The following is a 21,567-nucleotide window of genomic DNA, read 5'->3' as shown; positions in this document are numbered from 1 at the left end:
TAAGTGTCATGGGTTTTATTAGGTGAAAAACATACTGAGGCAAAGATTTGCACCTATTAACTTTTGTTGCCTAGACTTTCAGTAAATGGGGAAACAGTAATTTACACTTTCTCTATTATCTATTTTCCACTTAGCCATAGTTTAATAATTACTGAGCCATATAAGTTTAAGCCTTTAGTTATTTTAATCAGATTGAACCAATATTGTGCTGGGAGAACATATACTAAACATGTTTCCACTACCTTTACTGCAAGTCCTAGCAATATAATTGTCGTAATTGTTAAACTTGGAAGTTAAACAATTTAAATTTGGAATTTAACTAGGTAGCTTTTCCACAAGCAATTTTTTCCCCTGTTACCTATGAGACTCAAAATTCCAGCAGGTTTTAAGTCAATGGGTAAAGCCTTCCTCAAGACACACTCAAGAGGACACAGCTCTTAAGCAGCTCTACCAGCACATAAGCCACAAGACCACACTAAGAACTGCTTAGGAAAGGATCACCTTCCAATTATGACTGAATAATTTTCAGCCATAAGAAGCAATTAAAAGACAGCATCTGTGCACATGCATATAACAAAGATGTTATTTTGCATTGCTTTCTCATAATCTCTTAAATGAAAAACTCATAATGATAACTTATTCTTTCAGGTTATAACCAGTACACATCTGACTAAATTCCCACTTAGGCTACTTTTATTGATTTCACTGTCATTGCATTACCTTGCTTCTTCAAAAGAATGATCACGTCACCTAAAGAGATCCTTTCAAGGTAAATTTTTTTTTTCTCATTAAGAGGAGCAAGTGCTACCACCTTCTTTTCCTTTCCAAAGACCAATGTTTTTGCAAAAAAACCCCCAAACCCCCCCCAAAAACAACAACAAAAAAACAAACACCCAACAAAAAAACCCCAACAAAATAAAACCCAACACCCCCCCCCCCCCAACAAACAAACAAACGAAAAAACCACCCGAAAAACCACCTCAAAGAGCAGGTCTGTGGACAACTAAAGTTTTTCTTGGTGACCCTCCAAAAATGGTTACTCTTTAAATAGGGACCAGCTGTCATTTCTAGCAGCAAAACCATCTCAACTGTAAGCAGCAGCTAAAATATGTTACTAACAGAGGTAATTCCTAATACCCTTTATCTGTTTGTCTGCCAACAGATGGTGGCTTGGACTGCAAGCAGTCACTCCTGTTGCTGTATTGCCCTTGCCCTACAATGATTTTTTTTTAATGGCTGTAATTTAATTCAAGGTTCATTGTTGTTGTGTTTAATAACCAAGTCCTTGTAACAACCCAAACCTTAGTATTCATTAAGCACAAGAGATCAGTTTAGGTGCCTTCATCCCAAAGCTATCATCTTCCCAGGCATGCTGCATGAACAGCTGCATTCCTACCATGTACAGCCTTCAGAGACTCCTGTCCACATTAGAAGAATGATTAGATCTGGAAACGGTGACTGAATTCAAGAGATCCCAAAAAAAGTCGACATTGCTCCCTTGTCATTTCTACTCTGCGGTTTTATGCAGAACCAGGGAATCTTCAGCCAAACATAACACTTCAAGCTGTTGTCCAAGACAGCACCCATAAAAACAATACTTGTTTGCTAAATATTCCCAGTGATCCTAGGAGGGAGGGAAATGCCCACAACACAAACAACTCGATTTCACAACAATTCTATACAGTGCAGCTGGATTTTCAAAGGAAGAATAAGTAAGAAAAAATAATCCAACTATGCCCTGTGGGTTGTATTAGAAGGAAAACCAAAACATATATCCCTATCCAAGTGATAGACTTCCACCAGCCAGACAGAGCCCAGTAATAAGTGGATGGCAGTGCAACAGTGCAGAACAAAATGGATCAATACCACGCCCACAAGAAACTAAAGTGAACAGCCTCAAGCCACGATATTCAGATGAAGATAAACAGACTTCCTCTTGCTAAATACAGATGCTGTTACTGCATAGCTTTAATTTGACTTTATTTTGACTAGATAGATAAGAGGTCTTATTTATATTGTCATAATTTCATCACTGACCTTTTTTTACCATTCGGCCAGCTACAGTGAACTGTGTGGAGTCATTGGCTGCTCCTTTACCCTTGGACTTCCAGGCTTCTTCTCGAGCTGTAATCAGGTGTTTCCTCTCCTCAATGGTCATTTGACTCTCCTGGTTATCTGGCATTCTTTGCTTTTTGGGGCAAAGAAAGAAAGAGATGTTTAAAAAAAACCTGCTAAAGGCATAGCTAAAGACTGGATGAACATTGCAACTGCCAGAAGCAGAGGGAAGGGAGCAGGGAACAAGCTACTGAAGTGAAGTCACACAGACACAGAGCTTAGTGACCCTGCAATACTTCATTGTCTTGCTGCCCCATTACACTGTGAGTACAAGGTTTTGGTCTGTGCTCTTTGACTCTTTCTTGAGACTACCAGCCAGGGCAGATGGCACTCCTCTACACAAAACAAACTATTCACTCTGTGTATGAAACCATTTTCCAGGCCTTGTTCTTTTGAAACATGACTTGCTACACAAGTGAGATCACTACTGACCATGAGCAGATGTTTTCAAGTGTAAACAAAGGGGGGAAACTTTTTTGTTTTTCAAGGGAAAACAAAGAAGTGGTGTAACTTCAGTGGGTGATTCCTCATCAGTCTCTGACAGTAACTCAGTTCTCCAGGCAGGATTAGCAGCCTCTCCAGGGGCTGCTCACTTTAGTTCCTAAGTCAGCTTGCTCTCTTGCTCTACTAAATATTTTTCCAAGGACTGTGATTGTCTCTACCACTCCCTCTTTTTTTTTTTTTTTTTTTTTTTTTTCCCCTATGTCACCCTTAGCTTTCCTTTCTTGCTTTAGAGGTTGGCAGCCAACAGTTGGAGTGATTAGAAGCAGAAGCTGCACTATCTCAGTGCTCTTCTCACACAGAAGGATTGATGATGATACTTTCAGTAGGAAAGAAACTGGATTTACATACTCTGCTGTAGCTAGGTTCAGGCCAAAGGACAATTACTTTAATATACTTATCTTTAAAAACTATCAACATTTCAGGGATTACACTGCATGGAAATGAAACATAGAAGTATTTTTAGTGCATGGGACTGTCAGCTCTAGAATTACTTCCAAGTTGATGCTTTACATCATTTTTCTTCACAACCTAGCTGCTAGAATTGAAAAAAACAAATGAAAATCTCAAGCTTTAATACTGCTCTAGCTCAGAGAAACACAGAAGGGAAATGCAAAAGTATGCACAAGCTTGTGAATATAAACATTTTTCTCCTTTCAAGACAGAAATAAGATGTTCTTATTTTTTATTTTCTTAAAAATCAATCAGACTAAATAAATAAGTCATTTTATATAAAAACTATTGTGACTGCAGGGGACACTCTAATATAGAGACTTTGTAGCTTTCAGTATTTACCAGGATCGGTAGACATCAGCCAGAAGAATGAAGACAAACCAAGAAATGGTTTGTACAAGGACTGGGACCATGAGAGCCCTCCATTACTTCCCTACAGTTACATATATTTCTGCAGCCTTCTGCAGTAGCACTTCCTCTCAATTTAGCAGGAAAGGGAGCTGGACAGCCAGACAATATGACTGCAAGCCATGATAATCAAGATTAAAACCTCTGATTTTTCCCTAGAACTCTAAAATGTTCAACAGAAATAACAACATAGAAGTCTATTCAGTATAATTTCCTCATCTGTCAAAGCTTTTGAAAGCTTTAAAGAAAAACTGAAGAAGTTTCTTTCATTTCTTCCAGTCTCTACCCATTCCAGTGTCAGCACAGCCACCTCTGGGATGAAAAGTTGGTAGAAAAAAACACAGCCATATGTTAAAGGAGACCTGGGCAGGAAATTATTAAATACCTAAATTAATGAAGCCACAAGTAAAATTTAAATACTTTTAACTTAGTAAGGATGCTGACTTCCATTACAATATGAGGGAAGTGAGGGAGAGGCAGAAAGAAGTAAAATCATATGGATTTGGTTTGGGGTTTTTAAACTTACAGGAGTCTTAATTTTGGATTTTGTCTTCAGCAAATACCTGAAGCTTCAGAGTCTACAGAGCTACTGAAAATTCTGAAGATGGAGACCTAGAAAGTATGTGTGTTAATCACTACACACATGAATTTCCAGAAAGATTGTCAGTAATTCTGGAGCTGTGTCAAAGGATAAAAGAAAACAGCTGTTGGACAGGAGAAACAAACTTTTTTTTTTTTTTTAATGGAAGATTTCAAGCTGCTCCATTAGGCAAAACATCTTTGGAGTTCGTAACCAGAAGAAAAGACTGGGTGCATATGTTACACAATTTAGAGTAATTCCATACTGTAATTCCATACTAGATCTCTTCCTAATGCATGAAGACTCCTACCTTAATCTATTAATGAACAAATGAACTAAAAAATTATAAACTAAAGAGACACCAAGCAACTTAATTTCCCTTAACAGTCCTGCTGAAAAACAGAAGTAGATGCCATGATTAAATAAATAATAATTTTCTATAGCTAGAAAGTTAATATGAGGCAATGCAACTGTCAAAAGAAATGTCAGACAAAATCCCCCTGCTAGTTGGGAACAGTTTAGAAAGCTTCCAGAATTGCCACACGGAGCACTTGTGGAGGAATTATCTGGTCAAAGCACATTCTAGTTGGGAGAAAATATGTTAAGAAAGCTAAAACTTAAGAAGCTTTTAAGTCCAAATTTTATTTCTAAGTTAAAAACCCCAAATTATGATATGAAAGAAGAACCTCAAATTTGCAACTGTAAAAAAGTCAACCCAAAAGTTAGTATATCAAGAATAAATGAAAATAACATATTAAAACTTAGGAATAAAACAGCTCCAATGCAATTTTTTTTCATAAAAAGGTGGTTGCTTTCAATGAAATATTCTAATTTATTGTGTACAACAGACTGATGTGTTCATTGATACCTTAGACAAAATAGCTGGAGAAGGAGATGCCCCAAAACACAAGAACAAATTTTTTTAAAAAGCCTTTGAAAATGGGAAAATAAATAGGATAAAAGCTCAGATGTGGACAATATTTAGAAGTAAAACTAAAGCATGTACAAACAGGTCACACAAACTGTGGGTTGTTCCAGTCACCCATGGAAAGATTTCTGCAAAGACAATCAATGAAGAATCAAATTACCGGCATGTAATTAATGCCATTCCACATGGCATTATGGAAAACAGGTTTAATCAAAATGGTAAGTTTGATGAGCTCAAGTATGATTAAATATATTAACACAGTTACTTCTGATTTCTTTAATATATTTGAGTTAATCACAGATGACATTCTGAGGCAGGGGTTTTTTTGAGCAATATAAAAATATCAGAGCATCTTACAGGCTGTAAACTGGTTAACTGACTGAATAATTATTTCTAAGCAGGAAAGAGCCATGCAGTGATCTGATTCATCCCAAATTTGATCAAAATGTTTTAATGAACATGGAAAACAAAGGATGTAGTCTCATCCACTGAGAAGACCCTCATGATGACACCAACATACAGAAGAATGATGAAGATAAAGAAGAGATAATCACATAGATGGTTGAAAAAAAAAAAAAAAAAGGGTATCAGAAAAGTCTGGTAAGCCAGACTTTTAGGAGAAATGTTATTTGAAAAGGGGGAAAAAAACCCCGAAACAACAACAGCCCATTAGGAAGACAGAAAAAGAAGAGAGACAAAAACTCCCATGAAAAGTTCTTTTGAACAGATAATCTGGACTGGAATAACTCATCCATTTCCAGACTCCATGCTTCTGCTCAGGATGGTGACAACTCTGAAAGGTTTCGGGAAAGGGCTGAAATATTAAAAAAAAAATCTACCTCAGATTACATCAGATAAATATGTATTTTCACTGAAGAAAGGGTTAAGAGTTACATTTAACACAGCAAGAATAATACCGTATGAAAAATTACTTAATATTGCCAAGAATTTTATGTAGGCTGACAGTTTAGAATTAAGACTGCGTGTTTTTCTAAAAGATCCTGTTTTTAGTCTGGGAAGGATTTATAGACTCAATGCAAGAACAGTTAGAAACAGGGATTACTTTCTCCCACTGCTTGGCTAGGTTGGATAAGGATATTGGTCTTTTCTAGCACTGCAGTACATTTCTGGAGGACATGGCAGGCACAGCCCTGCTCATGCTAAGGAAGGGGCCACATCTAGGCAGTGCCCCATCTTGTACCCTGCAATTCTGCAGTCCAAGCAGCATCTCCTTTAGGTGACAAGAACTGAGAAAGAGTGGTCTGTTAGTATGCTGGTGTGCTATTTGGTTTTGTTTGGTTTGGTTGTTTTTTGGTTTGTTTTTTTTTTTTTAATTACAAGAAATAAGACAAGCCATGGTTTTCTGTGTAGAAGATCATGACTGCCCCTACCTGGGGGAGTCCGAACCAAGAATGAACACGAAAAAAATCTGTTTTTCAAAAGAGGGCTCTATTTAAAACCCATGCTATAAATTACATAAAAGAAGGATTCGAAAAGAATCTATTTGGTTTTTAATACAAGTAATTTCTCTAGTTTAAGCTCTTAAGACAAAAAAGCATAAGGAGAATCCAGCAGTTGAACGTTCAAGTATGGTAAAAGTCTCTGCATTGTTTTCTTCTGCAACTTTATATGGGCCTTGTTATAGGAGAACATGGAAAAAACCTCCAATGCAAACGTATGCCTTTCTGTTCAGAACTGGTTTGAGGAACCCAGAACACACTCAATTCATGTTTGGTGCAAATAACAAAATTATTAACTGTGCCAGAAAAAAACAAACAAACAAACAAACAACTCTGCATGTACCTTGACACTGTGCTAGAAGGAAGCAGCTTGCTAAGAGAGCAGAATGTAACTCACCACAGTCAATGGAAATATGAACCTTTTTTGCTGTTTTCCTTTTAAGACAGATGGAACGAACAGCTCATTAAAGGACCTCCTGTCATTACTGGAGGGTTATTATTAATTTGGACTATATTGTTATTTCTAGATACATAAAGCTGGAGAACTCTGTCACAACACAATTAATAGGTGATCCAAAGTAAATAAACTATATTATATCCAGAGCTTATAGGAAAGAGGCAACACTAACACATTTAAGTTACTAAAAAAATTCAGTCCAAAATTTAATGTTCAATTAAAAAAACCTCATAGTACAAGATATTTAAAAACAGCTACGAAGTGAATGTGGAAATGGTAAATATCAGTTGTCTAAATGTTTATAATATATCCAGGATGCAATCATCATCCTCAACCCAGCAGTAAGTACCTGCTCCTTGAATTCACTGCCATTACCCAGGCTGGTCAGAACACTCCCTGCATGCAACACAGACTGTGGGAATGAAGAACCCAATGGATTCCTTGTAGTACAGGAACCATAAGTGCCAGCTGGGAGGCAAGGAACAAGGAAGCGTAATACAGCAAAATTTGCTTTGCATATTTGCTCCAGAGAGCTCGCCTTGGTTTTCTTGTGGTTTTCTGCCAGTTGTTATTTTGACCGCTTCTGCCTTTGCATTTTTTACGCCTCATCATGGGAACCAGGTACAGTTTCCTCAGACCAAGGTCTAGTATTCCACTGCTCAAAGACAACTTTGTTATGTTGCTCTGGCTGTAGAAAAAAATTATATTTCTCATTATCTGTTAAATTCTTCAAGTTGTCTGTGATGGAACTGCAGAGGTACAGACATGACATTGAGGAATACTTTACATGAAGCTTCTCTAACATTTACTGGAACAGCAGCAGAACTTTATTCCCAAGAAAATACAGCTAACTCTACTTTTAACTGCCACAAGTTGCTTCAGGAATGTGTATTGATCTGAGTGTAATTTTCTGTCTCACTCCTCCCTCCAAAAATTAAATAGAAAGTTTATATAGCATTTCACCTTCCATCTCCAAGGATGACGGTCATCAGAAATCAGAGAGCTTGATTCTTTCAAACTAGTACTACAGACCTTAAAGGAAGAAAGAGAGAGAAGGAGGAAGATGGGATAGTCAGAGAATAGAAGCAGGACATGCCAAGGCAAAAATCCTTTACACAGGGACTAGTGAAAAGCACTGTGGGAAAGTCGCCTCTCAAAAAAACCCGGTTTTTTACAGTCAGTAAATTAGATGATGTTATGTCTTACATTGTACATGCACATTACTTACAAGGAGGTCAGGATACACAGCATTTTATTCTAAAATAAATGCTGTGTAGTTACATACTACTCCTTTTATGCACCCCTTTTAGCAACTTAGAAGTTTCCAGTATTATAATGAATGAAATAATGTTTCCTTCCTTTACTTTCTCACCTATACAGTCTATATATAAAATAGATACAGAATTTTTAGAAAAGCAACCATTAGAGAAATAGTAGCAGAATGTAGACTGAAGAAGAGTACACAGGATAGAGGCATAACATTGTTTCTTTAAAGCTACATTTACTGAGCTGGTTAATCAGTTAAGAGGATTATTAATTTTGTACATTAAAAAAAACACTGTTAAAATGTGCTTACTTGAAATTGTTGAGCATTTAAATTGTGCAGACTTTTGCTCACCTGATTAATAGGTAGAAAAGGATGAAATTTATGGAGAGCAGGTATAACAGGAGAGTAAGTAGAAGCATATACAGGTTCCTATGACAAAGACAGAAGCAGAGCAAAGAAATTAGAAAAGAACTGGATCACCAGAAATGGAAATGGGGGAGAAATCACTCCTCTTTCCCTTATTTCTTACTAAATTTTTTGATAATCTAGAAATATTTTCCATGTTGGAAAGCAGAGATCAAAAATGTTGTCATAATACAACAGCATGTTTACCAAAGCCATTCCATGCAGGAATTATCCAAGTTAGTAACAACATCACTACAACCCAACACAGAACAAAGCACTACAGGCTGGAAGTTATATTTTTTGCAGGCTTACAATTTTCATATGTCTCTGTTTTCACGCACCATTGAACTGATGAACCACGTCAACCACAACGTGAATAATTCTGCTGCAAGTTTAATCAGACCCTGCTAAAAAGCAAGTAATCTATTTTCTGGATGAAAGGAAAGAATGCTTGCTGAAACTGGGAGACTCAAAAGCCATCTGGAAGGATTTGCTAAGCCCAGAGTACTCAGTGAAGGTGAGTTCACCTTTCTAAACACAGCCTACAAATAAACCCTGCCCCAGAGCTTGGCTTACCCAAAGCTGATTAGACATGGCTTTATCGTCTTTAATTCTTCTCCCTTTCTGTAGGTTAAAGCAAATATGGAACATGGCACAGAGGATGGATAAACACAGTTTATTTGAGTGGCTCAAAATGAAGCCTAATAATTAGTTTCAACTTTGATGAGAATGTGATACTAGCACGTGGTGGATGTCATATATGAAATGGATAAAACTACTACCACAGCAAAAGACTAGTATTTTGCCTAAAAGTCACTTTTCAAGGGCTTACCCTCTCTCAGATTTTTACATATGTCATCTCTGAGTAATTTTCAAATGTCTGTTCAGTCCTAGCCTTTAACAGCAGTGCTGAGCTGCAATTTAAATGTGGTGTAAGAATTAAGTGTTTCAAATGTCAGTCACAGCTTTAATGCGACACAATACAGCTGGTAATCACATTAATCAGGGACTCTGTTAAAAATGGTTCACAATAAAATAGAAACTTTTATTCCCGTAAATCTTTCTATTTTGATATTATGGAAAGATTTTGAAGTTAATTAATTTCTCTACTCATGAAGAAATCCAACAAACACAAGTGTAACACCGAGCCCAAGATGATGAAAACAAAGATACTAAATCCAAAATATTTTTCCCAAAGAAAAGAGATTTTTTTCCAGTAAGACATTCATCAGTGTACAGTTGTTCCCCTGATGTTAGAGCTATTCTTTGAATTGTCCAAATATGTTTTACCACATATATAAATAATTTAAGAACTCTCACAACTTCCAAAAATTTTTTCTCCTGTGTGCAGCAATCATCAAAACAGATGCTGGACCTCCAAGTAAATCTCAAATTTCTCCCTCATCTGTATCTGTTTGAGTTAATTCCTTAGTCTCTTTTTTTTTTTTTTTTTTTTTTTTTCTGTTTGAGGTTGCTCTGTCAGCTTTTCCATGAATTTCATGGTTTTTTTCTACAGTTTAGTCTACATACAAATGAGTATAACACATTTGGATAAGTACCTCACCATGCAGACAACACGCAGAAGCATTTTGACTAGAAGTGATCAAACACCACAATTTAATGTAGGTACTTTGTTAAGAGTATGAATCTTTCCACTTTTGAAGCTTATATGAAATCTAAAGTACTGTAATAATTTCTAATTTCTAATTTCTGCAGCTATGCTTCAATAATCAAATCTCCAGAACAATTTAGGTAACCTTTTAAGAGAGTGCGACACACAGGCACACAAAAAACCCCTAAAAAGGTGTGATTAATAGGAGCACCATACTGCAACTAAAAACATCAGGCATTGTTTTGAACCAGCAGGGCATGACAGAAGTTTACACACCCCTACTGTTGATGCACAACTGCCATGAGTGGAAATTGTTTAACTACCTCAAAATTCAGTCATCAATACAATTCCTGCATTTTTACTGTAATCCAGCAACAGAAAACTTTTAAGATTCTCAAGTACACCAGAGTCTCAAAGTTCTGCAAACAGACTTCAATAGCACAGTGCTGCATGGTCCTCAAAGGGTAACAGCCACCACACTGACAACTTCTCAAAACCAGCATTTCTAGATTTAAGAAGACATGGTGTCTTGTAAGTAGTGTGGTCACCTTTGTAAAGATTTACATATTTCTCATGTATCACATAATGAACCAGCATCCCAAACATCAGTATAGTTCATGGAATTGTGTATCTTACACACCCAAGTTTTCATCCATGGGCAGACATGAAAATCCTTTGATTTAGGCTCTAAAGTGCCAAGAGCTAATACAAACTCCCAGAGTGAGTGACCCAGTGTCACAGAAACTTCCCCTGCTAGCACTGTCACTTCAAAGCTTGTATCCCTCAAGCACTTCATGCTCCCTTACTTGCTTTAAAAGCCTCACACGGGCTTGCTGAGTGAAGTTGCTGCACCTGGTAACGAAGCAGGGAGGATATGGGTGCTGAGGGGTGAGAAGAGAGAACAAAGGGTTTGTCTCTGCCTAAATCTTGGCAGCTGTTCAAAGCTTTTTCTAAACCCCATTGTCTTCAGCTGGAGTGCATTTGTTATCTGATCTCAACAGTTGTAATTTTGGAGACCAGCATGTTAAAAATGTGACCACAATCTTGCTTTCCTCCCTGGAACTATTTTGCTTCAGGACATCTTTCAAACTAGCAGCTGGATTTTTGTATGAGTCCACAGGGCAAAACCAAAACAAACCCCATAAACCAAACTGCAAAAATCAGCTTTATTCTTTTCTGTCCAGTTAACACGATTGATGACTCACATGTTCAGGCTCAGATTTATCCTCAATAATGACAAACTGTCCTTACTTGTAATGCACTGATGGAACAGGAGACGTTTTACTGTTTGCCTATACTATTTAGTAGAAGCAGCATTTTCACACTAAATAATTGGATCCAAAGACTAATGTCACCACGAGTAAATTTTGTAACACAAATTTTATTTTCACCTGTCCTCTGTGAAATACTCCTTCAGAAATTAAAGGCTTTTGAGACAGCCTATTTCATCTGACTGAGAAGGGAAACAAGTCTACATTGGTCCTGTACTTTGGGCCAGGAGACAGTCCATTTTGAAGCAAATCTCCCAGTCATCCTCCTTTTTGCACTTTGGTTCACACTGCAGAATGCACAGACTTTTGCATCAAACCAAGCTGTGAAGTGCACTCCAAGATCCCCATGTAACACCGCTGCTGCTAAAGGCACTCAGGCCACAGGACCAAGCTAAACTTAGTCTGAAATAAAATTTCACTGAACCAAAACAAGTAAGTATGGCACCGTTAGCAGGTCCTCAGCAGTAGCTATTCTGATTTACAGATCCACTCATGGTGGGCCATCTAACTTACTCATGTATAGACATAAATAGAGTGTGCTAACAATGTGGATCTTCCTTTCCTCTACACCTTTCTACCCATCTCCCTCTCTATTCACTACCTATTGTAAGACGGATAAAATCTTGGTTGTGCCAGTTTTGGCTATTCACAGCAAAGATCATGCAAGATAACCGAAAGCCAAATGGCTCATGAATGCTCCAGTACCTGCATTACCTCAGTGGCTCTAGGACTCAAATTTACTGGTCAAAAACCCAGTGTATGCGCAACGATAACACAGTGTTAGGAATGTGACATTTCAACAAACTCACCCATACATAAAACATTTGAACTAAGTATTGAGGCAATTTCAATGTAGGGGCATGGAAGGGGGAGAGGGAAGAGGGGCAGGAGAAAGGGCTTAAATCATTATCCCTGTACATGCTGCAGCAGCCTTACAGACCCACTTACTAGCTCATTATCTCCTGATGTGAAGACACTGTAATCAGTATTACATATCCCAGGACAGTGAAGACATTCTCATTAAGTAATCTCTCATGTTGGGAGAATTGTTTTTTAAACAAGCCTGACAACAAGAGGAGTAGCAGGAGCTAGCAGCTAATATTAGGCATGCCTGTCCAGTTGGATGCGGCTTCAAAAAGCAAAAGCATTTCAAGCAAGATGTTTTTCCCAAACAGGGACAGACCTACCTTCTTCAACAGCTGCTCAACTTCTTGCATCTGCACACTACGATCAGCGACAGGCACTTTTGCATACTCCTGCTTTTTGCCGAGCCTGCTCTTCCAATCTTCTTCACCACTCTTCTTCAGCAATGCCAACCTACAAGGAAAAGCATGCCAAAAGGTAGCTTTATACACTGTACTTCCCATTATCCTCAAAAGATAACCTTATTGTTTCACTATTGCTGCATTCAAGATAATCTGAAATTAGGTTTTCCATCATTAACTAAGTTATTTACATTTCATACACATATATGAAGCTCACAAACACCAAGCCTTAAACTGTACATGTTGAATGGCAATGGCAATCATCTGTCAAAACAAAGACATCTAGACCTGAGACAGACACTCCAGTTAATTTGTATCATCAGTGGAAATTGCCAATACAGTCAAGGGAGACCAACGTACAACACAGATCGTCCTAAAGTAGATGTATTAAAAGGTCAGATTAATAACTGCTTTTTTCCCCTCCATTCTGTCACTAAGGCACAGCAAGTGAGTAGCTTGGCTATGGATACTTATCCTGTAGATGTCCAAAGTTAAGAATATGCATCCTACCTTTGGTCTTCATTGTACTCATTAAAAAATACTTAAAAAATTATTTTCTTTAAAGCCCAAGAAGAATGAGGTCTGTTCAGCGGGCACACAACAATTAGGTCTCACCATGCACATAAAAGGACAACTCTGCAGTTACTGCTTTCATTACAACTCCAGGGGCTGAGGTTACTTACCAGACTCCCTGGGATGACTTTGTATCTCCTTGCTTAGCCCAGGCATTGCTGTGACACAAATCAGCAGCACCACTGCACTAATAACTTGGTGCTAACTACCCTACAGCTGTGAAATCTATCATCAAGATTCAACTTGTCTAAAGGAGGTCTTATATTTAAAATGTGGATAATGATTGATCGCAGTAAGTGTGATCTTTTCAAAGTGCTGTTTCCTAATCTGGAGCAAAATTCTGAATATGGTACAAAGGGCTGACTGGCTGCAGTGGGGACAACATGTAGATTCACTTTGCTAGAATTATTTTTGTCCATACAAACCCTGAGGTGGCTAGTTTTGGGGACAGGAGAAGTCAGTCAGGAATATGAGGTCCATACAGGCATGATGATCTTCAGTTTACCTTCCTCAGAAATAAACATTTATATGTTTTCTTTTACCCTTCAGAAATCAGTAAACCTTAAAACGTTTATCTACAGCACTTGTGCAAACAGTTCCATTGATCTACTAAATAATTTTAGGTTAATTAAGTCTTACGACATACCTTTCCCTAATCTATGGTATTTCAGTAAGAATTATACAAAACCCCTAACCCTATTGAACAGGTTCAGTAGTTAAACCTTTTATGACCACAAGATATGGAAATTATTTTTCAGAGATGTGATTACTGTTACCCTCACACCAAATCTTGCCTGGAAACTCTGAGGAGATGGAAAGGGTAGAACCAAAGAGGTCTAGGCAGAAGCCACGTTTCAGGTAGCTCCTTCCTGTAAAATCCAGGGAGTACAACCATGCTACTGACCTATTTGGGGACAATCAGCTGGGTCTAAGGCAGTGACTTGAGAAAAACTAAGAATGCAGAAAACAGTAAATTTACAGAATACAATGGCAGTAAGAATGTTAGTATTCAAGAAAGCAGTTATTTCCTCTCTTCCTGCCCAGGCAGGCAGTGCTGGCAGGCTTCACATTGCCTGGTTGCTTCATACCTCACGGCACAGGATGGGTAGGGGTGAGAAGGACTCACAATAAGGAGCTGAGGTCATGGCCATTGTTTGCAGAAAGGACACAAAATTTCACTGCCCAGAACTAATCTTCTGGAGTGCATCCATGCATGTGTGAAACTGTGGAGGAGACCAAGATGGGACTGAATTGCCATCATGCAATGAATTATCTTTAGTAGCTATGTTCTCTCAAGTCAGTTTTGCTTAGAAATGATCTGTGATAATTGAAAGCTGGAAGGTATATTGGTCAGCTTTGGTCTAAGCTGGATTTGTTTTAAAAAATGTTTACAGCTACTCAGCATAGAAGGCAGGAGAAACAAATTGGGTTTGTTTTTTTTTTTTTTTTTTGTATGCTAACATTACCACAGGGTATTTGCTCTAGACCTTCGACCCAAATAGCCTGCTTGATCAGGGAGAGAAAAATCTATAATTCTAAGAATACTTCTGTGTTTTTGAAGATTTTGTTTTCTTCTCTGCCATAAGGATGGTTTCATACCAGCCCTCCATTCTTCACTGGTATGTGTAATGAAACAACTGACTCCTACAAGCAAGAACACACATATGTGATTTTGAGCAATGAAATCACCACTTAAAAGAAACATGTATGCTCTGTATGCCAATAAAAACTTCACTGCTGTGTAAAACCTAAAGCCGTGCATTTCTTTCGAACAATGGAAGTGGCAATAAAGTCAGACTGCCCTGACTCAGCAACAACTGAATGCAGGACACCCTTTTGTATGAATTAAGATGCAAGAACTACTGAACTGGTTTCTAAAAGCAAGCCTACCAGCTCAGCAGTACAGCTGATTCTTTGGAAAGTCTTAGAAAATTAGGCAAATATTAGGTCTAACCCTCAGGTTTGTTTAAGGCTTGCTGCTTACTAGTTTCATTGCATACCTCTAGTTTTCTGCTTTTTATGAATAATGAATAATCATTCATTAGTCATTTTCACAGTTTAGACACACTTCTTTTGCCTTCAGAAGTTCCTTTTCTAATATGAAGAAAATGAGCTCTACTCTTTTCTTGAAAGAAAAAAGCTTTCAGTGTGTCTGCCCATCTTTGACAGCTTGCTCTGCATCCTTCTTTCACCTGCTAATAAGATAAACTATGTGACATCAAGATAGAATGATTCTTACTCCAGAGGTGTCAGGGTGGCCTCAAAGCAAAAGCTTTCAGAGCTGAAGGCAAAATGCTGGAGAGTGAACACTGAAGGGAAACAGAAACAAGATCTGAACAATGGTTTTGCCTAAACAAAGAGAGTTGCATGAGAGGCTTTGGCAAAAATCCTGGCAAAAATTGTCAAAAATGACACGTCTTTCTTCTGTGGCAATATTTTAGTATCTTAGTTGCTAGTCATCTCCTTGAGCTAGAATAAACTTGACATAGGCTTGGTTTTCACATGTTCTCCTTTGGTTGCACTTGACCAGTTCTTTTTGGATAAATCCTAAATCCTGGAGGGCAATATGAGATATATAACTACAGAAAGAAGTTTACTGTTAAAAAGAGTGCATAAATTCAATATAGTGGGGACCAGACTGCATAAGAAAGTATTGCTCAGGGATTCATATATCAAAAAAGGCTGAAAACTAAGTTCAGGCTAGATTCTTCCTGAGAAGGTGAGAATGATGTTAAGAGGTTCACCAGAAATTAATCAGATGTAGCTTTTAAAAATGGTGATCATGGCATTTAGCTGATTTCTACAGTGGAACCGATAGGATCGCCTTTGGTCTCCATAAATGCACAAAGACAGAAGAGAGAATAGATGTCTTTCCTCCTTAAAATAATAATAATTTTCATTCTTCTATATAATATAGGTAATTCTGAAAATGCCAGCCATACACTCACTCTCCAAGGATAGTGTTTTTCAGTGAAGCAAGTCTTTGTGGAAAATCACTTTCATCCAGACCAGCATTCATGCATCCTGCCCAAATACTATTGCATGTGTGGAAAAGTTATTCTTCCATAAGGTGAAAGAATGCCTGACACAGCCAGAAAAATTCACTGGATGGGAAGATGAAGCTAGTGAATGTAAAAGGAAAAAAAAAAAAATCAAAGTGTAATAGTTAATCATTAGCAGAAATGTTCTTTGATGTTTATGAATACTTGGCATCAACTACAGCCAAGCAAAAGAAACTTACTGCTTGTAGTCTTTTAATTCTTGGACAAGAAGTAGACTACTGTGATACTTTGGAAGGCTTAAACATTTTGATACCGGATCAGTCATTTACAGATGTTTGTGGAATCAGGGTATACAAATCCCTGACAAGACAGCAGGTATTTTTTTTTGTGAGCTCTGGGACTGAGCAGACAATCTCAGAGTCCTAACGAAAGTGGTTCCTGATTGTGTGACTGAAAGGCTTCAGTTCCTCAAGAGATCAGCTCAGCTGAGGCATTAAAGTTAGGACTGAAACAGCTGCTAAACTTGGATCTTCTGTTCTCTCCGACCTCTTTCTCCCCACCAGGATCAGGGATGGTAGATCATTTACCCCCTATAAACCAGAAGTTAAACTGGTCTTAAACCTCATCTGCCAAGACAATTACCATATTTACAGGAGGAGGATGGGGAGGGGGATGAAAGTTGCATTAAGTAAAACAACAGAAAAATGAAAAAGGTAAGTACAACTTTCAGAAGGGGCACTAAGACTGCACAGCTGCTGTAGCTGCCCCTGCACCCTCTTGTGTAAAGGGGCTGACAGGGAGTGGGGATGCTCTGTAGATGAGAATGACTCACATACCTCCTAGAAATACATGAATTTAAGAAGCAAACTGAGGAATCATGTTTAAAAGAAAAGAAAAGGTTCAGAATTCCTAATATCACACTCTCCTCAGTTAAGTGAGGGAATACTTTTACACAGTGAAAGTTTAATCAGGCAGCTATTTTCATGTATTGGTTCTGCTCTCACTGCAGAAAAACTGAAGTAAAGACAGGCCAAATAATCGTCATTCTACTCACTGGACTGCTACCAGTTTGGGACTGAGCTTATACTCTCAAAGTTTTAACTAAGTTAGAAAAACTTTTACAAGTACTACAGCAGCTATTGGCACTTCAATCCTGAACTCCCACTCTCTGCACAAGTGCAGGACTTAACATCTTGTTTCAGATCAAAATGATCTTGGGTTGGAAAAAGTATTTCTAGTACTCCTATAAACCTGTCCAACTGCCTATCCTTTTAAAATCCCTACAGTAAGTTCCAAGAAGTCAAAATGGCAACCATGTGCTTCTGAAGTAGTGAGGCAGTATCAGAGAGTCTATCTGTGACTCCCTCTACTCAGCTTAAGGGACTCCCGTAGACCAACCAGAAATGGTTATTAAAATAATCCAGAATTGCATTATATCTGTTGTAACTGAAAGCAGAACCTGGAGAAGTATATAAGTATAAATGTAATTAGAACATGTGTATTTTACAACTTTAATTTTCTGAAATATTCATTGATTATTCAGGTGGCTCTTTCAAAATCAGGTTGTTATGTTGTCTTGAATGGTAATTCTCATTCACCATCATCTGCTTTATAAGCATGTCAGGTAGATTAGCTGCATGTTTCTGCTGTTAGTAATAATAAAGCCTAAAAATCACTACTTAGCTTTTTTACAAACAGATTTAAAGCTTCTTTTTATACCATAATCAATATAACAACTATATTTATAGGGATCATTAAAAAAACAGAAAGAGAAATTTAAGTACCTTTCCTTAATTGACATCGTTTTGCTGGAGTTATCAAGGACATCCTCAGCTGTTTGTGCTTTGCTCTCTCCCATGGAAAACATCTCACAGGAATTCTTATAAAATTTGCCTTCCAATTGTTCAGAGAGCTCCTGCAGTCTACAGGATGCTGCAGCTGCTGTTTGTGAAACTGTCCTCATGGCGGATGTGCTGGTGAGTTCAGAAGAAGGCTCAGTGTGGTCTGCCCATTCAAGAGAGAAGTGCTGAATTAGTTCTATTCTCAAAGACACTTTACATTACTAACACTAAAGAAGCAAATCTGTACTTTAAACATTCACATCACATACTGCTCTAACAGGGAAACTTCTTGCTGAGCTACAGTACAAAGATTAATTGTGCAGTATTACTTGCTGCAGGGACTAGCCATTTGTGACTGATGTTCACATGAAGCCACAGAATATCATGTTCAATACACAATTCTGAACTTTGCATGGATGAGGCACAAACTGCTGCTCCCATCATCACACCAACAGGAAAATGAACAGAAGAAAGTGACAGGGAACAAAGAGCAGGGGAAGAGAAGCAGACAAAATTTAAACAAGAAAATTAACTATCTGGTAAAGCAGCTTAATGCTTGAGTAGCATACTAGGACATTTAATAGCTTAATAGAGGTATTATTTTCTAGGGAGGTGTTGGAGTCTCTTTTGGGTTTGTTTTTTCAAGCAGCAATTAAACCACAGGAAAAAACTGCCTTGATGAAAGATAAATGCACCATTACAGTTATCCTTAAAGAAATATAAGTGTTCTTCATTTTTCTTTTTGAAATGTTATAAGCACAACACCCCTCTGATATATGACTGCTCCTATTATATCCCAGTCTCCATCTCCCCTGCAGTCATCAAAGGCTAATTGGATAGAGTGGATACTGCTTTAGAGGAATACAGGCAGAACTGTACCTTCCTCTCTCTGCCTGTGTGAAGACAATTACATTCAAAATAAATTAACTTCACAGGATGAACACAAAAATGCTTTTATTGCTACAGGGTACTGTGATCCTGTCACCCATCACAATAAAACAGAAAAGTAATACGACATCCTTCTAAATTCAACAGAATAGAAGGACTTATGCAACCACCGAATTTACTGTTTATTTCCAAAGTTCTTTATTTAAAGATGGACAAGTTTATTTTTTAAGTTTAAATTATGCTGTGCATATAAAAATGTCATTGCTCTAGAGAATTTCCTGGTTTGTATTTCACCACCACATTAGGGAGAAAATATTAGTTTTGCAAAATTAATTATCTGAAAATTATCCACTACCAGTTATGTATGCACATATGTAGTTAATTCTGAAGTACATATGCGCAGTAAGGAAAAAATTACAGGCAGATAATTGACCCAGAGCAGCAAGTTTGTTTGTTCAGCATTTTGCAGGCCAGGGGCAAGAGCAAAAATAAGAAAGAATAAATCCTAGCTTCAGCATATAGTACCACTTCTTTTGAAGTAAATAAATCTGAATAAAACTGAGCATCTCTAAAGACTGCAAAACTGAAAGAATAAAACCCAAAAAACTCTATTTGTAAAGCTTAATACTTCACAGATATTTCTCTGCTTCTAAGCAGTGTTAGAAAAAGGAAACATAACCAGCCTTGATAAAGCTTGAAACACCATTTGCTGAATAAGACCACACCAACAGCAAGTAATTACCACACCTCTTTGCCAAGTCTTTCTTTTCATAACACTTTCCAAATCCATCTTTTCTTCAAAGGACTGGCATTTTTTGTCTTCCCATTTACCTTGCATGCCAGTATCGATTTCCTTCTGTTCCAGAGGCTGAAAAAGTGCTTGTGAACTAAACAGTTCCAAGCTACCCTTCCTCAGGAAGCTGTATGTTGTCTCTTTATGGTGGTCTCCTGTTTTTTCAGGAACAGGATGTGTGGTTTCTTCCTCAAACGAGCTGTACTTTTTAAACTGATTAGCTTCATGTGCTGGAAACCTCTTTCTTTCTTCTTCATGTTTCTTTGATGCTCTTCTGCTTTCTAGTGCTTCCACTGAGGGCTGCCACTGTTCTGACTTGTGTGTGCGTTTTCCTGATGAGTCCAAGTTTTCTGCTGCAGGGTGGAACCTCGTGGCAGCACTCACACTTCCATCAGTCCCTGACTTCCCGGGCAGGTCCCCGTACAGCGGAGCAAGGGCAGAGGCCATGGCTGAAATTGATGTTGCAACTGCAGATGACAGGGGAGCGATCTTTCCACTTTCATTTTGTACCTATGAAGGGAAAAAACAGGAAAAAACCCCAAACCTAAAAAACTCAAATAGGGCTTACAAGCTCTGAAATTATCAATTCCAAAAACCAGCCAAATCACATCAGTTCATCAAAGGTATGTTTTCATGTAAATATTGCACTCTATCAGTACAGACTAGAACAGGTAAGGAAAGCAACAGTGCTGCCATAATTTGTCTGCAGATGGATTATTCCACCCAAAGTAAAAACAACTGCATGTGAACAGCAACATCTTTAGTAACAAGGGGTGTGTGTGGAACATGCAACATGACATCATGTCAGGGCTCAGGACCTGCAGCAGTGGGGGAAGGAATTAGTTCAGGTTCCAGATGCCGGATGACATGCCATGTGCCCAGGCTAATCAACTCTGCATCTAAGCAGGACTCATTAGCTTTGGCACAGCTCTGCTCTCATACAGCTCGGCAGCTCCCAGCTCTGGTGACCGCTCAATGCCAGGGAGAGACTGTACCGTGCTGTCCTAACCTGGGGCAGACATTCCTGATACTCCTGCCACATAAATCACCTGCATGCAGGACTTTTTCAAATACAAACATTGGCAGTCATGAGGAAAGTATTTGAGCCTAAGAAGCATATTAAAAATACTTCCAAATTTATTCTGCAGCCCCCATGGTGGAACAATTATCTTTTCTACTCTTCTAACATACTAATTTTGTAAAATTTTCCTAGATGCAGTTAAGATACATTTTTTTTCTGAACTGCAGAGCTCTCCTTTATCTTCTCCAAAGGAAACAGAAGCCATGAAAGAGAGTGACAAACATGCCTCATACACATCTGGAGAGCATTTTTTGTGGTTGTTCTCTTAAACTGCAGAGCTAGTGAACAGTGTGCAAAAGGACAGACAAGATCACACCAGTAGGAGGAAATCAGCTTAGAACCTTAAATGTGCATGCATATTTTATAGAACATGGACAAGAGTCATTCATTAAACAAACTGGAAAGCAGAGGAAAGACTATGTTAGCTCCAAGATCCCAAAGCCAGATAAAGAAAATAGTTACCAGTTTATTTTTTTTCCATTGCATCTATCAGGATTAGAAATTTAGAGGAGATCAGAAAAGTAAATTGAGCTTTAACTACAAGACATTTACATTTTCAAATATGCGTTCTGGGAACATAACCTCTAGTTATCTATTTTGATAGCTCTCTTTTGCTTCTTCCTAGAAAAACCATACCTGCATCTCAAAACCCCCCAACACTCCAATG

General features: G+C 38.0%; 1 protein-coding gene across 12 annotated transcripts in view; it reads right to left on the bottom strand.

The window, feature by feature from the left end:
• Positions 1–21,567, bottom strand: part of SVIL (supervillin) — a 134,540-nt gene that overhangs the window by 17,248 nt on the left and 95,725 nt on the right. For 5 of the 12 annotated variants that reach the window (XM_066199783.1, XM_066199721.1, XM_066199761.1 and 2 more), the window contains 7 exons: positions 21,363–21,386; positions 19,774–20,329; positions 18,082–18,301; positions 12,645–12,774; positions 8,521–8,598; positions 7,866–7,934; positions 2,038–2,188 (listed from right to left, as the gene is read on the bottom strand). In XM_066199783.1, coding sequence (XP_066055880.1) covers positions 2,038–2,188; positions 7,866–7,934; positions 8,521–8,598; positions 12,645–12,774; positions 18,082–18,301; positions 19,774–20,329; positions 21,363–21,386 — 1,228 coding nt within the window. The remainder of the gene's footprint in view (positions 1–2,037; positions 2,189–7,865; positions 7,935–8,520; positions 8,599–12,644; positions 12,775–18,081; positions 18,302–19,773; positions 20,330–21,362; positions 21,387–21,567) is intronic. The other 7 variants (XM_066199769.1, XM_066199800.1, XM_066199809.1 and 4 more) reach the window with 5 other exon arrangements.

Source organism: Chamaea fasciata, unplaced genomic scaffold, assembly GCF_029207755.1.
Source record: "Chamaea fasciata isolate MVZ Bird 193981 ecotype frontalis unplaced genomic scaffold, bChaFas1.0.hap1 SCAF_1, whole genome shotgun sequence".
In the NCBI taxonomy this organism is placed as follows: Eukaryota; Metazoa; Chordata; class Aves; order Passeriformes; family Sylviidae; genus Chamaea; species Chamaea fasciata.
Note: the sequence above shows the minus strand (reverse complement) of the source record. Positions and strands in the feature narration are given on the sequence as shown.